General features: G+C 44.7%; 1 protein-coding gene and 1 non-coding gene across 3 annotated transcripts in view; both read left to right on the top strand.

Annotated features, from left to right (window-relative positions):
* Positions 1-16,615, top strand: part of EDARADD (EDAR associated via death domain) — a 68,229-nt gene that overhangs the window by 38,791 nt on the left and 12,823 nt on the right. Inside the window, exons 1-2 of one of the 2 annotated variants that reach the window (XM_070471042.1) lie at positions 10,059-10,169; positions 15,367-15,412. In XM_070471042.1, the coding sequence (XP_070327143.1) occupies positions 10,074-10,169; positions 15,367-15,412 (142 nt within the window). In that variant the 5' untranslated portion in view covers positions 10,059-10,073. Of the gene's footprint in view, positions 1-10,058; positions 10,170-15,366; positions 15,413-16,615 lie in introns of those variants that run through there. The other variant, XM_070471041.1, reaches the window with a different exon arrangement.
* TRNAW-CCA (transfer RNA tryptophan (anticodon CCA)) lies at positions 151-223 on the top strand. The gene has a single exon. It is a non-coding gene; the product is annotated as a tRNA-Trp (tRNA).

Genomic DNA, 16,615 nt, shown 5'->3' with positions numbered 1-16,615 from the left:
ATAATTTTAATTTATGTTAACACAAATCTGTGGTTGAAGTTATCATGAGAGTAGTCTCAAATGACCCTCTTATCCTTCATGTGGTGTATTCTTTCACCACCCTACCCTTCTTGGCCATTTGTGGGTAACCTATGAACATGGCATGGAGCTTCCCTGGTGGCTGAGATGGTAAAGCGTCTGCCTCCAATGCGGGAGGCCCAGGTTCAATCCCTGGGTCAGGAAGATCCCCTGGAGAAGGAAATGGCAACCACTCCAGTGCTCTTGCCTGGAAAATCCCAGGGACAGAGGAACCTGGTAGGCTACAGTTCATGGGGTCAGAAAGAGTTGGACATGACTGAGCGACTTTACATGAACATGGCACATCACTTTGCACATAGAAAGTACTGCAAACATTGGCTCTGGAAAGGGGCAGGGTCTTGTACCATCCATTGGCTGCTATTTGATCCAGCACCATAGGCAGCAGTGAGAATCCTTGAGGACAGATTTTAAAACTTAGAAGAGGGACTTCCCTGGCGGCCCAGTGGTTCACACTGAGGGGGTTCCAATGCAGGGGGCATGGGTTTGATTGCTTGTTGGGAAACTAAGATCCCACATGCTGCAAGGCCAAAAAATTAAAACAAACAAAAAACGTAGAAGAAAGCTCCCATAAAAATCAGATTTAAATTTACTTTTCTCACTAAAAGCTATCTATAGCATGCATGCTGTCGCTTCAGTCATGTCTGGCACTTTTTGACCCAGTGGACTATAGCCTACCAGGCTCCTCTGTGTGTGGGATTCTCCAGGCAAGTATACTGGAGAGGGTTGCCATGGCCTCCTCCAGGCGATCTTCCTGACCCAGGGGTCAAACCTGCATCTCCTGCGTCTCCTGCATTGGCAGGTGGGTTTTTTACCACTAGCACCACCTGGGAAGCCCAAAAGTTATTAGTGCCTGCCTGTGATCTGCGTAGACAAAGGAACGGTTCTGGACCCTGACTGCACATCAGAACCACTTGGAGAACTTTTGCAGAATATCGATGGCTGGCTCTTATCTCGCAGAGTCTTGCTGAAGTGGTCTGGAGTGGACTCCAACCTCTGATAATTCTCAGTGTTCCAGGACTTTGTGTAACTGGGGTGAGAAGGGCTGGGGTGGACCGTGTGTCCACAGGGTAAAACAACCCAGGCATGTCTTCAGCATCACCTCTTCATTTGGCACAGATGCAGACTGCCCCTTCCTGCCAGCAGGTGTGACTGGTTGGCTAAGGTAGAAGCGGGGCAGCCTGAGTGGGTGGGGGTGGTGCCGATCCTTGAGTCGGTCCCCTCACAGTGGTTGGTCAGCGCAGTGGAAGGGGACAGCTTACTGCATGTGGACAGCGTGAAGAGGAGGGTTCTTTGACTGCTGAAGCCTATTCTCTAACTCTTAGGCCCAATAATCCAAGAAATACACATTGGAAATGCTGATGTGCTATATTTATGAAAAAGAGTTTAGGTATTTTAGATGTATTCTTCACCTAAATATATGTGTTTCTGGTGGAGAGATTATGCAGATATTCCCAACAGAGATGGAAGAAGCTGTATCTGGGATCCATTTCTCACTTCACTGATAGGAAAACAGAGGTCCAAAAAGTTGTTTTTTTCCGTTTCAGAAGCAATGAATGTATCACATGTGTATTAGTTTCCTAGGGCTGTTGTAACAAAATCCTACAGACTGAGTGGCTTAAACAGAAATTCGTGATCTGTCAGCCTGGAGGCAGAAGTCCAAGCTCCGTGTGTCATCAGGATTGGCTCCTTGTAGGCCAAAAGGCAGAATCTGTCCCAGCTCTCTCCCTTAGTTTCTGGTGGATGATGCCATCTTCAGCATTCTTTGCCTTAAAGAAGCATCACCATTAACATTTTTAAGGTCAAGTGTTGTTCCAAGCACTCACCTGCATGAACTCTTTTAATTTTCTTTTTTTATATTAATAATTAAAAAAAATTCTAACAGCTGGAGAGGGGAATGTCTTTTTTTTTAACTTTTTATCTTGGAGTATAGCCGATTAACAACATTGATGGTTTCAGGTGCACAACTAAGCGACTGAGCCATACTTATACATGTATCCATTCTCCCCCAAACGCTCCTCCCGTCCAGGCTGCCGCATAACGTTGAGCAGAGTTCTCTGCACTATACATAGGACCTTGTTGGTTCAGTTCAGTCTCTCAGTCGTGTCCGACTCTTTGCGACCCCATGAACCACAATACACCAGGTCTCCCTGTCCATCACCAACTCCCGGAGTCCACCCAAACCCATGTCCATTGTGTCAGTGATGCCATCCAATCATGTCAACCTCTGTCGTCCCCTTCTCCTCCTGCCCTCGATCTTCGCAGCATCAGGGTCTGGTTATCCATGTTAAATACAGCAGTGTGAACTTTCATTTTCAAAATGACCCTATGTGGGATATACTGTTATTCTGCCCATTTTACTGAGGCACAGAGAGGTTAAATCATTTGTTTAAGACCACACAGCTATTGCATAGTAGAGCCATAGGTAGTCTGACTCTAGAATCCATATTTGGAACTGTAACCAGCCTTACCATGGTCTTTGGAGCTAGACAGACCTACCAGGTCCCTAACTTTGCCACTTAGCTATATCACTTTGAACAGTTCAGCTCTCTGTTACTTTCCACCTCTGAAAAATGAGTATAATAGTATGTCTCCTAGCATCCAGTAGTCTGGTTAGTATATTTAAATGTCTGGTTAGTATATTTAAATGAAGTGAACTCCATACAGTAGTTAAATCTCTCATCCAATTCAAACCTTTTCTCTTCACTTCCAACTCGAGTCTGAGTTGAAACGTTGAGGCTCCAAAGAGGGGCAAGTGGCCTTGGTTCTCCTCCCCTTCCCCAGTGGGAAGTCAATACTGCAGTTACCTGATATGGGCAAACCACTCCCAGCTGAATGTTCACATTTGCCTCCAACAGCCAACCCCAGGTCCTTCTCTCTCAGGAGTATGTTCTGCACCTCTTACCTTGGGCAAGGTCACTTACCAATGGCGATGGCTCTGGTCCACTCGGCCGTGGCAAACTTCCCACCCCATCCCACCATCAGGGGCAGCTCCAAACTGGCTCTTCTATCTCCTTATACACGCAGGGTAGGTCTCCCAGTGGCAGAGCGGTTGGGACTGTGAGCGTCTGCAGATCAACACGCATCAGGCTAAGAGTGAGAGGCCATTTCCTCCTTTTGGCAAGCACCCCTGACACGTGGTGATCTTGAGGCCCCCTTTACTTGGCTTGGGGGTGGGACAGAGAGCTGTATAGACAGGGGAAGGAAAGCAGCCCCAGCTCTCAGCTCTTCTGATTCCTTCAAAGAAATCTCTCCTCCTTCTATCAGCCGAAGGCTAGCCCTTCGGGATTGACCTGGCACTTCTCTATGGGAGTGTGCATCCCATCCTCTATCCTGTCATGTGCTATGCCATCAAGCTACTTGAGTTTCCTGATTATGGTACTTTGAGGTTGTGTTACTCTTCTCAGTACTGCTATGGGGAATGTCCCTGCGTCAGTCCCCACCTTTAAGGCTATGTATTTCCTTAGACTCCATTTACATCTCTATTAGGTTAGACCCAATAGACCACACTGCCAGTTCTTCCACTAAGCAAGCTATAAGGACTCAAAGTCTGTTTCTAGTCATAAATATCACCAAATTTTAAAAAACATGCTGTCTTCTCTATGGAAAGCCTAACAACAGCTAACTGATTTCTTCAAAATTAAACAAGCTTTTCAAAGTTAATGTTCCTCATTATGTTACTCAGAGTCAGTGGAGGGGGTGGGGTCACGGGGAACATCCACCCAGTTTTAAAGCACAGAAACTCCTAGCATTCTAGCCCACTGATAGTGTTACACAAAGCATAATATGATGGCCAAGACATTGAAGCCTAAAACCCCTCAGTTAATGATTGATGCTAGAGTAGCAACCCCTAGAGATGATGATTGATTTTGTTTCTTATTAATTTACGAACCAAACAGAAGTCTTCTATTTCTAAGGACACATGCTTTGTTATCTTAGGCAGGACCCCTTCCCCCCGATAGCCTCCACCCTTCGTAAGACCCTCTGGACTCCCCCCTTCCTCCCAGGCCTTCCACACACCCTCCATCGTGACGGAGGCTGGAGTCCTGTCTATGTTGTACCTTATATCCTGAGCTTTTGCCACCTAATACTAAATCAGAGAGAAGGCTTGGCCTTGCTAATCCTGACCATTTAGATAGTGGGTTTGGACTTAGATGCCCAAATTGACAACTTGGCATCGTTAGAGCTAAAGCGGGGCATAGAAATCACGTTGTTTCACAGAGGGGACTTGAGCCAGTGGCTGAGGGGCAGAATTGGGACCTGGAGGCTCCCTCATTCAGTGTCCCTCCTCCCACTCCCAACCCCGCCCCTATGCCTAGCATTTCTCATCAGTAGCAGTTGGTGTTATCAGTTGTTGCTGGGCCTCTTTCCTGGCAAAAACCAGGGGAGATTCTAGGCTTTTCCACAGTTCTCAATGCTGTCAGTCTGGCAGACCACTAGCGTAAAAACTTCGGGAACAAAATTGGTAAATGGAGGGGTTGCTCTTTCCTTTAAATTAGGCTGAGAGGTGGCTGGCAAAATCCCATCCAGCAGCCTCATTGCCTTGGCAGAGGCAGCAGCCCATCAGACCATCTGCAAACCTGAAGCAATTACATGTTTTAATAACAGGGAATGGGCCCACCAGTTCTTGCCGTGGATGGTGTCTGCTGTGAGTCAGCCCAGCAGGCCCCTACCTGCCCTCCTTGATACGCAGCAATCCTTTCAAGCTCCAACAAGATCTGTTTGATCGATTGGCGAGTCCTTTTGTTTGTTCTCTAAGGGAAAAATCAGATCATTCTGCATTTAGAAAATATTCAGGAGTTCCTTACTTCACCCTGATGTGAAGTTTAGAGATATGGAACCAGATAAAACTAGAGAACTTTGCCCAGAACCTACATTTGGCATTTTTCAGGTTTTTTTTTTTTTAAATTGTCCGATATTGTCTCCTGGTTATTAATCAGATTTTCCTACTTCTTTGTATGATTTTTAAGTTCTTTTAAAGATTTTTTTGATGTAGACCGTTTTTAAAGTCTTTATTGAATTTATTACAATGTTGTTTGTTTTATGTGTTGATTTTTTGGCCTGGAGGCATATGAGATCTTACTCCCAGACCAGCTATCAAACCTGCAGCCCCCTGCATTGAAAGGGAAGTTAACCACTGACTTAACCAGACTTAACCAGAGAAGTCTCCTGTTTGTTTACTAAATTTTTATTGGATGGCAAACACTGTGAATTTTGCGTTATTGATCTGGATTTTTTTTTTTTTTTTTAGTCCCTTTGTTTTATTTTTGGCTGTGCTGCTCAGCTTTCAGGGTCTTGTTTCCCCGACCAGGCACTGAACCTGGGCCCTGGCAGTAGAAGCACGGAGTTGCAACCACTGGACTGCCCAGGAGGACCCCTACACTTGGTGTTTTTAAGTCTCATGAGAGGGACTCCCTTTAGCTTCACCCCCTCCCAGTCCAAACAGATTGCACTTTCTTGAACCAGTAATTTATTTATCCTGGATGGTGACCTGCTTGCCTCCTCACTGCGCTCTTCCATCCATGGAAACCATCGCGTCTGTGGTGCGTTATCCCCGAGGATAATCTCTCCCACATCCCTGACCCAGCCTGGTCTCTTTTCTTTCTTCCTCCCCCTTGCTCCTTAAGCCATCAGCTTAGCTGGCAACAGTCTCAACTCGTCAGGCGTTTTGGTGATGCTCTTGCTAATTTGGGGTGGAACCTGTCTGACCCAGTCCTAGGTTGGCTGAACCAGGACCACCTCCTCTCTCTGACTTTGATTCCTGGAAAATGATGATATGTGAACTATTCCTCCCACCACAAATTCATGCCACCCAACCACAGTCATCATCTCAGAACCTTGAGTCCTTTTGTCTCTAGTGAATATTCCAGATATGAAATTTTAAAAGAAAAATCATAATACTCTAATTTGATAGAATCTATTAATTTCTGTGTCTTTGATTTATTTATACTTCGGTACCAAGTCAAAAGAAAATATTTGTGATAAGACAGGTACACACTGAAGGGCAAACATGCCTGCTTCCTCGCACTTCATCGTTATTATCCTGAGAGCAGCATAAAGAGTTTATTAACCATTAAAATTGTACAACTCTTTACTTTTCTTAATTTATTTTTTATTTATTTTTATCTTTTGGCCATGCCATGCAGCATGTGGGATCTTAGTTCCCTGACCAGGGATCAAACTTGTGCCCCCTGCATTGGGAGCATGGCATCTTAACCGCTCAACCACCAGGGAAGTCCCTAGTTCTTTACTTTATCTGTTCTAATTGACTTAGTGGCTTCTATTCTCATTATCATTCAGTGCTCTGTGAACTATAATGACTTTAAATTTCACAAGTGTGCTAAATTTCACTTAAACTCTCGGTTGGTGTGGAAGCTGCCCTCATACACAGTTGAGAGTGTAAACTGATAGAACTTTCAGGAAATTATTTGACAGCATCTGTTATTATTGATCCAGCGATCCCCCTGTAAGGACTTGATACTGGAGACATCTTTGCAGAGTGTGTTTGAAGCAGAGAAGTGTTGCTGGTAGCTTACATGCACATGGGTAGGAGGTGGTTGATGAATGTTGATACTTTGACACAGTGTAATAATATTAAGCCATTGAAAAGAGGAGAGACTACTGACCTTAAAAGATATTCACAATATAATGTTAAATAAACGAAATTGTAGACTATTATGGTTTTGGGCTAAACATCTCTAGGTAGTTTTGAGTGTGGCTGTCAATAAGGAATGAGGAAGGAGGCACTCCAGATGGTAACTAATGATATCTGGGGAAGGAAGTGGGATGAGAGATTAGGGGGGAAAAATTTTTCCTATCACTTGTTGCTGGTTTGAAAAATAGTATAGTTTTGAATACTTGTTATTCGTGTTTTTTGGTATTTTCTTCAAAGAAAAGTGGTGGGTTAAATCATATACGCATTTTAGATGGTATTTTGGCTCAGGAACCTTTTCATATTTTGGCCCTCCATATGAAGCCAAGCAGTCTTTCTTCAGCTAGCATCTTAATTATGCAGGAGAGGAAAATCGGAGACTGAAATGAGTTCTCAAATGCACTTCCTCATCTGGAACCTTCAACGGGTCTGTGCTCTAGCATCCCTTGTATCCTCCAACCCAGGATTTGTGAGTGAAAGAAATACAGGCAGAACCTCCCTGCCTCGCAGCAATATCCATACCTTCGTTGTCTGCTGGCATTTGCACATGCAAGCCATAATCTCCTGTAAAATACTTCGTGATGATATTTCTCAACGATAATCATCTAATGCTTTATACACAAAGGGAAACCCCCTCCCTCTTTCATCTCTGAAACCGTAGCCGAGGTATGAAATTACACCTGAGTGTCCCCGCCTTCAAGTCATGGAAAGAGCCGCTGCAGTCTTTGACCTTCACTTCACCTCCACAAGTAGCAGGTCTTCCTTGTCATTCGATAGAGACCTCCTTGAAGAGAAGAAAGAACTAAAGGTACACAAACCCGCAGATTTGCTCTCATCCTAGTGAAGCACTGTAGCGTTCATTTCAAAATGCCTTTCTTCCAGATTTAGTTCTTTCATCCTTAGCGAAACTGCCCTGTTCTTGGAGGTCTCACTTGAGCACCTGCACACCTTTCTGCTCCCTTGGCACTCACTCCGAATGTACCTTTTTCACATGTTTTTCCTTGTGGTCTGGATGTTTATGTGTGTGTCTTGGTCACTTTACTGAATCGGAGCCCGCAGCATCAGGGATTTGTTTCCAGCACTGTGTAGGTGCTTGAAGAACGTATCGACTGAAACCCATTTCCAAAAGCCAGTTCTGAAATACAGGCGCACCTCCTTTTATTGTTCTTTGCCTTTGCAGAGATTGCATTTTTTACAAATTGGGGCAACCCTGTGTCCAGGAAGTCTGTTGCCACCATTTTCCCTACTGCGTTTACTCACTTCATGGTTCTGTGTTATGTTTTGTAATTCTTGCAACATTTCAAACTTTTTCATTTTTATTATATGTATTATGATGATCTGGGAGCAGTGATCTTTGATGCTACTGGTGCAAAAAGAATATGACTTGCTGAAGGCTCCGATAATGTTTAGTATTTTTAGCAATAAAGTATTTACAAAAATTTTTTTTAACATTCTGGCACACCATGAGGCATGTGGGATCTTGTTCCCCAATCAAACCCATACCTCCTGCACTGGAAGTGCAGAGTCTTAACCACTGGACCAGGGAATTCCCTAGCAATAAAGTATTTTTGAATTAAGGTATGTAGATTGTTTTTTAGACAGAATGCAGTTGCATGTTTAGTAGACTACAGAATGGTATAGACATAACTTTTATATGCACTGAGAAACCAAAAAATTCATGTGACTTACCTTATTGAGGGGGTGTCCTTGGTGGCTTTTAGTTGTAAAGAGTCCACCTACCAATGCAGGCGATGTGGGTTTGATCCCTGGGTTGGGAAGATCCTCTGGAGAAGGAAATGGCAACCCACTCCAGTATTCTTGCCTGGGAAATCCTATGAACAGAGGAGCTTGGTGGGCTACAGTCCATGGGGTTGCAAAGAGTCAGACAGGACTTAGTGACTAAACAACAACCACCACTTTATTGAGTTATTCAATTTATTGTGGTGGCCTAGAACTAAACCTGCAATATCTTCAGACTGTGCTTGTATACTTTCAAATAGATATGTCCAGTTTTCCCTATGTATATTATACTTCAGTAAGAAATAAAAATAAATGTAAACAGTTATTAAATTGTAACTAATTTGCAGGAAAAGAATTGAGTATAAACTGCTTTAGAAAAACCCAACAGGAGACTGATAGTCTAGTCCTAATGTTTATAAGTGGATAATCAGTAAATGCATTCAGAAGAGTTACACAGAACACAGGTCTGTCTTGGGAATTCATAGCACCAAAAGGTGCTTGCTTGCAGTGGCAAGCGATGGGAGAAAGTTGAGAACAGTCTGGTCACGTATGGATGTGGGAGTTGGACTGTGAAGAAAGCTGAGCACCAAAGAATTGATGCTTTTGAACTGTGGTGTAGGAGAAGACTCTTGAGTGTCCCTTGGACTGCAAGGAGATCCAACCAGTCCATCCTAAAGGAGATCAGTCCTAGGTGTTCATTGGAAGGGCTGATGCTGAAGCTGAAACTCCAATGTTTTAGCCACCTCATGAGAAGAGTTGACTCATTGGAAAAGACCCTGATGCTGGGAGGGATTGGGGGCAGGAGGAGAAGGGGACAACAGAGGATGAGATGGCTGGATGGCATCACTGGCCCGATGGACATGAGTTTGGGTAAACTCCGGGAGTTGGTGATGACAGGGAGGCCTGGTGTGCTGCAGTTCATGGGGTCGCAAAGAGTTGGACACGATTGAGCGACTGAACTGAACTGAAACCCATGCTATATAAGCCCTGTTTCCCTGGCACACTCAGGCATTTAAAATCACACTTTCAAAGCCATTTACTAAAATATTTTCATGAAGCAGAGACATCAAGCTTTAGCACTGGTTGTTCTGCCAAAGAAGCTAGTTATTTCAAACGAGGCATTTCTTCTCTGGCTCGTTGCCTGTCATGCAGGTTGCTGCCAATAGGTGGACAATGACAACTTTGGTCTTTATGATGGTTTCCACTCAGACTTAGGCTACAACTAGATTAACCAACCTGTTGAGTGCTTCCCCACTCAGTTATCTTCTCCTTAGTTTTCCAAGTCATAAAGATGGGACTCCTTACTAGTGAGCTAAGCATAGACACATAAAAATAGACCAAACTGGGACTTCCCAGTTTGGAAGACAGTCAGGTGCTTCCAGTGCAGGGGGCTTGGGTTCAATCCCTTGTCGGGGAACTAAGATTCCACATGCTGTGCAGTGCTCTGGAAGGAAATAAGGAAGAAAAGGAAAGGAAAAAAGATGGACGAAAGAGCCCAGCAGATCGTATTTCCCTGAAAACTGGTAGCTAGCTCCTCGGTGCTGGTTTATATCTTCTTCATCTATCTGTCAGCATCTTCAGCCCATCAGTCCATCCCCATGTGTGGATGGCACATCGATCGTGTGTTCATCTCTCCTTCCCCCCAGTGTCTTCTTGGCCCTGCGGTTGCTGCTGCTTGGAGCCTGGTGTGAAGTCACCACGTGTAAGTCCCCAGGGCGGACTCTTGTCCATCACCTGATTCATGCAGCTCCCTAAGCAGACATGGGACCCAACGACTAGGTTATAAACTCACCCAAGTGCAAAATTGATGTCACCTAGCCAACTTTCTTTATATTCAAAGAATTCTTGGCAGCAGTTAATACATTTGCCCAAATATAAGGTAATTTCCACATATTCACAATGGAAAGGTTTTGCAAAATGGGTGTTTTCTTTAGCCGGCTTGAATTTATACAACACTGGTGTTCAGTTTTGTGGTTACCTTCAGATTTCCTAAGGAGATATTTTAAAATTTTTAAGTGGTAAAATACACATACGGTGTTTACCATCTTGACCATTTTTAGGTGTACAGTTCAAAGGCGTTAAGTACAATGACGCTGTTGTGCAGCCATCACCACCATCCATCTGAAGAGCTTTTTCATCTTCCCAAACTGAAACTCTATACCCGTTAAACACCAACTCTCCATTCACCCTTGCCCCACCCTCTGGTAATCGTTATTTTACTTTCTGTCTCTGAATTTAACTCCTCTAGGTGACCCATATAAATGGAATCATATAGTATTGTCCACCTGTGACTGGCTTATTTCACTTAGCATGGAATAAAGGTTCATCCTTATTCTAGCATGTCAGAATTCCCTTCCTTTTTAAGGCTGAATAATATTCCACATTTTGTTAATCCAGTTATCTGTCTATGAACATTTAGGTCATTTCTACCTTTTTTCTTATCTAGACCATTTCCCTTTGCCACACAGACCCTATGGTATCCAGAAACTATTCTCTTCCGCAAAACCAATGCATTGCACTTGAACTTCACTCAGAATTAAAACAAATCCTCCAAACAGAAATCTGCAGTGTTTCATCATTTGCATGTGGTGGTTCTCAGCTCCTCAGCATCGGGAGGAGGAAATGAGCTAACCCAATGAAGATTATCGGCCTGGGGATGACTTCCCTGGCGGTCCAGTGGTTGACTCCACACTCTGAATGCAGGCGGCATGAGTTCGATCCCTGGTCAGGGAACTACAGTCCCGCATGCCTCATGCCCGCCCCCCCAAAAAAAAGTGTCATCTGCCTGGGACATAGTATGCACTCAGCCGAAGTCAGCCATCGAGAAGTTCAGAAGGAGGAAGGAGCAGAATGGAGGAACTGGTCTCAGGAGTTGGCTCAGAAAAGACCCAGGGCTAGGATCCCTTGGAGGGTAAGGGACAGACATGAAAAAAAGAGGATTAAGCCCTTGTTTCCTGTCCCCTGCCATTCTTTGATGCTCACAGCTAAGCCCACTGCTGCTCTGACCCGCGACTCTGTCCTCTGTTCCCGGACCAGCGCGTGCTCAGCTGCACTCATACCCTCCGACCTGGACTCAGCGCCCCCAGGATGCTGCAGGGCTGGCCTCCGTGCCCGAGTCACAGCTCCTCGGCCCTGGACTCCTGTCCCTAGAGCTGCACTTTGCTTAGGTTCCCACCACCAGGCTCTCCCCTGAGGATTATTGGTACTGACCCTGTGTGGCACCAAGGTCATTCAGGTCCAGAAGGCTCTAGGAGTACCCAGGGCACATCACCCTGATGGTGAGCTTGGACAGCTTCCTAGAGTTGGTGATGCCTAAGCTGAGGCCTTGAAGGCCAGAGGAAGTGAAGCAGCAAGGAGGGGTGGGGGAGAGGATTCCCCACATCCTCACTGCCCGCCTGGCAGAAGCTGCTAGCGCTGCTCTCAGGACCTACTCCTCTCCTTGCCAGACCATGTCTTCCTGTGGCCCTGGACCGCTTCTCTCCTCCCCCGACTTCCCTCCTTTCTCATTCCCTCCCTTGCTACTGGGTGTTCCTCAGAGTTGAGACTTCACCACGTGCCCTCCACTGCCTGACTTTTCTCCCAGCATCCACGTCTTAGTCTCCTGGCCCAGCCTCTCCCGAGGACCAGCACTGTCTTCAGTTGCCCCCAAGCTCTTGTGGTCTCATCCGTCATATGTCTCACTTCCACTCACCCGCCCCCACGCTGGCCGTATCCTTGCCGTGGCTCTAGCTTTATCCCTTCCTCTCCCAAAGTAGTGGTATGGAGACCTCCTAATCCTTGCCTCTGAGCCAGTCATGCTTCCCCTCATCAGATCTCCTGGCTGCCCACGTGTCCCTGCCTCCTACAGTTGGGTAGGTGTTCCTACTCTGACCCTCGACAGCTCCAAGGATTCCCAGGTTCTGATGATAGCCTCTTTGTGACTCCCATTGCCTGAAACCAGGTCTCAGACCTCAGCCCGTCTTCCCATTTCATCTCCCTCCATCACCCCCCCCCAACGCCTTTGCTTCAGACAAAATGCCCTGCAGGGGCCCTGTGTGTTTTCACTTCCTTTTGGGCTCCCATGGGCCTCTAGCTCAATACGCTTTCCTCCTGATGCCCCACTCTCCAGGCCTTCTAAAAGGCTCATCTCAGACATCTCTGATTTGAAGAATCAGAATGTGTTTTGGTTGGAAGAAACCTCCCCCCTCTGACTTGATCTTTTCCTCCCCATCAGAATGCACCATCTTCTGCCTTATGTTTTAGCTGGTCTGGTGTGTCTCTATTTCCCCAGCATCTCTGAGCCTTGCAGTCAGGGTTCAGGTCCCTTTACCTTTGTAGATGGGTTCCCCCACAGGAGCTGGTACCTACTAGCTACTCAGAAAAGAGGTGCCGAATGAGGTTTCAGTAAGACCCTGGAAACCACAAAATATAAGTCTCTTCTGACTTCACTCTTAGGAACCCAACTTTAAAAGTAGCACAACATACTAATCAGGGTGAAAGAACAAAAATCTAAATCGTGTCCCCATCGACTGTCACAAGTAATTCTGACTCTTGTCCCTCATCTACATCAGCGGGGTGAGTCTAGCCAGACACTGAGTTTGGTAATGTTTTCTCCAGATGATGAGAAATCAAATCAGCCAGGCCATGTAACATCATCTTTACTTAAAGAACAGCCCATGCTTTAGCAGGACCTCGTCAGTACCACAAAAATCTGTCCAGTGCTAATGTTTGTGTCTCTTGACACTAGCTGAAGGTCCGGTTTCTGCTCCCTCCGTGAAAGTTTCCAACTCAGTGAGCATAACCGTGACTGTGCTGGTGGGAGGGCGAGCCTGCCCAGTCCTGCTGGAGCTCACAGATGGGAAGAGGCAGGTCCCCACACGACCCGGTGAACAGTGAATAGTGGCCTTAATGTTGTGGAGCTCCTGGGTTTTGTCTTGCAAAAATAAAAAGTTGTAGAGAGAGGAATTTTTGTTCTTTTAGAGACTGCCCATAACTCTTATAAACTGTATATACAGTTTGGTGAACAGGTTGCTTTTTGTTCTAGTGAGGACAGTGAGAAGGAACAGGATTCAAACAAAAGCAAGAAATAGATGAGTTAGGGTACAAAATCTAGCTGATAAGACACAGAGATGCTTCTTGTTCAAAAGAAAAAAATTAGGCTTGTAATTAGACCACTGTCTGTATTCTGCAGAAACATGGACATTTAGTTTTGGATAAAATTTGTTTGTTTGTGGCCACACCCTGTGGCATTTGGGATCTTAGTTCCCAGACCAGGGATTGAACCCATGACCCTTGCAGTGGAAGCTAGGAGTCTTAACTGCTCGACCACTAGGGAAACCCTGAAACCTGGGAATTTATGAACTCAAGAGCAAGGAGAAAGGCTTCCTAGGGGATTAAGAGAAAAAGACTGTTTAAAATGTTTGACACTAGGGAGATAGCACATCTTTAAGTGAAACTCTCAGAGACCTGAGAGTGTAGAGCCTCTTAGGGATAAGGTCATCTATCAGCCCCCTCAGTATGCAAGTGAGAAATCAGAGGCCAGTGCTCTGACTCCAGGTGAGTGACGTGCCTGTGGTTGTGAATGCAGGTGGACCCACACCCGGGGCCTTGGGCCAACTCTTAGTGCTTCTTCTGCAGTACTGTGGATGGAAGGGGTACCGTTAGCTGCTGAGGGAGATTTAGTTGTAGGTAGATAGAGTTAATGTGGTCTTTCCCTGGGGGTTCAGTAGTTAAGACTCTGCACTTCCCCTGCAGGGGATGCAGGTTCGATCCCTGATCAGGGAACTAAGATCCCACATGCCGCATAGCACAGCCAAAATAAATAAATAAAAATTTAAAAAATAACATAGAGTTAACATGAACAGATATATACTGGGGTCATTCTCCTCTGCTGACTCCACTGAAAAGAGCCACATACACCCTGAGAGGAGATCAGGTAACTCCCTCCAGGCAGCACCGCCTTGGTAAAAATAGAACCTCAGCTAGGCGGGCAGAAACTCATTGCTTCTCTAGGGAATTAGTCACTGTTTCTAACAGTTTTTCTTTGCTTCTGTGACTTAGCAACTGAACAACAACAACAAAAAGTATAACAGATACAGGCAAGAATTATAACTTGGACTGACGGACAGCAAGCCCGACAAAAAGCAGATAGAGAATAAAACACGGGAAATAGTCCATAATGTAAAATTTAAAAAAAAGAAACAGCATCTGGTATGCATTTATACTTTTAAAAAATGACAGTAATTTAACAAACATTTGTTGAGTGTCTGTTGTGTGCTGGGCATTGTTCTGACCACTGAGGGCCCAGCACAGAGAAGAAATAGACGAGGGCTCCTGCTCTCTGGGCGTTTGTATTCTAGGGAGAGACACATCATTCACTACCCATATTGTTTTTTTTAATTGGAGGATAGTTGATTTAATTGGAGGATAGTTATGTTAGTTTCTACTAACATATGTACAGCAAAGTGAACTGTTACACATATACACATATCCACTGTTTTAAAAATTGTTTTCCCATATACATCATTACCAGGTATTGGGCAGCGTTCCCTCTGCTATACAGTATGTCCTTACCAGTTATCCATTTTATATTTAGTGGTGTAAACATGTCAATTCCAACCTCCTGATTTATCCCTTCTCTCTTTTCCCCCCAGTAACTGTAACTTTGTTTTCTATGTCTCTGACTCTATTTCTGTTTTGTAAATAAGTTCATTTGTACCATTTTTTTAATGCCACATACAAGCAATATCATATGATATTTGTATTTCTCTGTCTGACTTATTACTCAGTAAAGTACCATTCTTAAGATCCATACCCCCCTCCCAGGTTCTGGTGGAAATTTAACTAAATTGGAAAATTGATAACATCTCTAATCACATATGGGTATGGTTTTAATGAAGATTGCATTTTTGTTTTTTAAGGGAGAAGAAAATGGCTTTCGAGACAGTACTGGAGACCCCCTTTCAGGTAAATGATTGACTTTAAAGGTATCTGGGCATCAGTGCTAGCTAGCATGGCTAAATTCAAGATCATTTGAGAAGGTGTTTATCATTAACTTTCAAAATCTGTATTACTGACTAGAGAAACTTTCCAACCACATGCCATGGTGAACTGCAAAGAAATCTTGCAGGATTTCACAAAAGCCTACAAGGAGTATGTTCTCGTGTTAACCCTCCGTTGCTTGTGCAGGGCACAGCAGGGTTCTTAACTGGATGGCTTTAGGATCAGATGAGGGTCAGAAGTGACCCTCCCTCCAAGTTCCAGGAGCCACAGTGTTGGCAGAGAACTTTGCCAGGAGGAAGCAAATGATGGGACGTGGGCAAACCCAGTCAGGGTAGGGAGGGCCGCTCAGCCACCCACTGCCTCCCTTCCATCTCCACACCTTAGGGAGCCAGGCTATGTGCTGGTCCCCACTGTTTTCTACTTCTAATGAGCTTCACCAAAAAACACTTTTAAATTAACTTTTATTGGAGTGTAGTTGCTTTACAATGTTATATTAGTTTCTACTGTACAGCAAAGTGAACCAGTTATACATGTATATATATCTCTTCATTTTTACATTTCCTTACCATTTAGGTCACCCCAGAGTACTCAGTAGAGTTCCCTGAGCTATGCAATAGGTTCTCATTAGTTATCTGTTTTATGTGTGGTATCAATAATGTATATAAATCAACCCCAGTCTCCCAATTCCTCCCACCTCACCCCTTTCCCTCGTTGATGTCCGTACATGTGTTCTCTATGTCTGTGTCTCTATTTCTGCCTTGCAAGTAAGATCATCTATACCATTTTTCTAGATTCTGCATATATGTATTCATATACAAGAAACATTTAATTTGTCTCCACTGCCTCGTCCCCCACCGCCTTTTTTCGTTTCTTCATTGTAAGAAAGAAACTTGGGCAATATTAAGGGCCTTCCCTGGTGGTCCAGGGGTTGGCACTTCACACTTCTCGTGCAGGGTTGCTGGTTTGATCCCTGGTCAGAGAACTAAGATCCCCATGTGCCATGTGGCATGGCCAAAAAAATGAAAAAAAAGTTAGGCAATACTTAGATTTCTCATTAATTAATCGTGGGGAAAATATGGAGTGAGCATTAAAATAAGCGACCAAAATAATAATTAGGGGGAAAAAAACCTCACCAACATTTGAAAATATCTTTTAAAGCATGTATTG

The sequence above is a fragment of the Odocoileus virginianus genome, chromosome 7, assembly GCF_023699985.2.
Source record: "Odocoileus virginianus isolate 20LAN1187 ecotype Illinois chromosome 7, Ovbor_1.2, whole genome shotgun sequence".
In the NCBI taxonomy this organism is placed as follows: domain Eukaryota; kingdom Metazoa; phylum Chordata; class Mammalia; order Artiodactyla; family Cervidae; genus Odocoileus; species Odocoileus virginianus.
The sequence above is the reverse complement of the archived record's forward strand: the minus strand, read 5'-3'. Positions and strand labels throughout refer to the sequence as shown.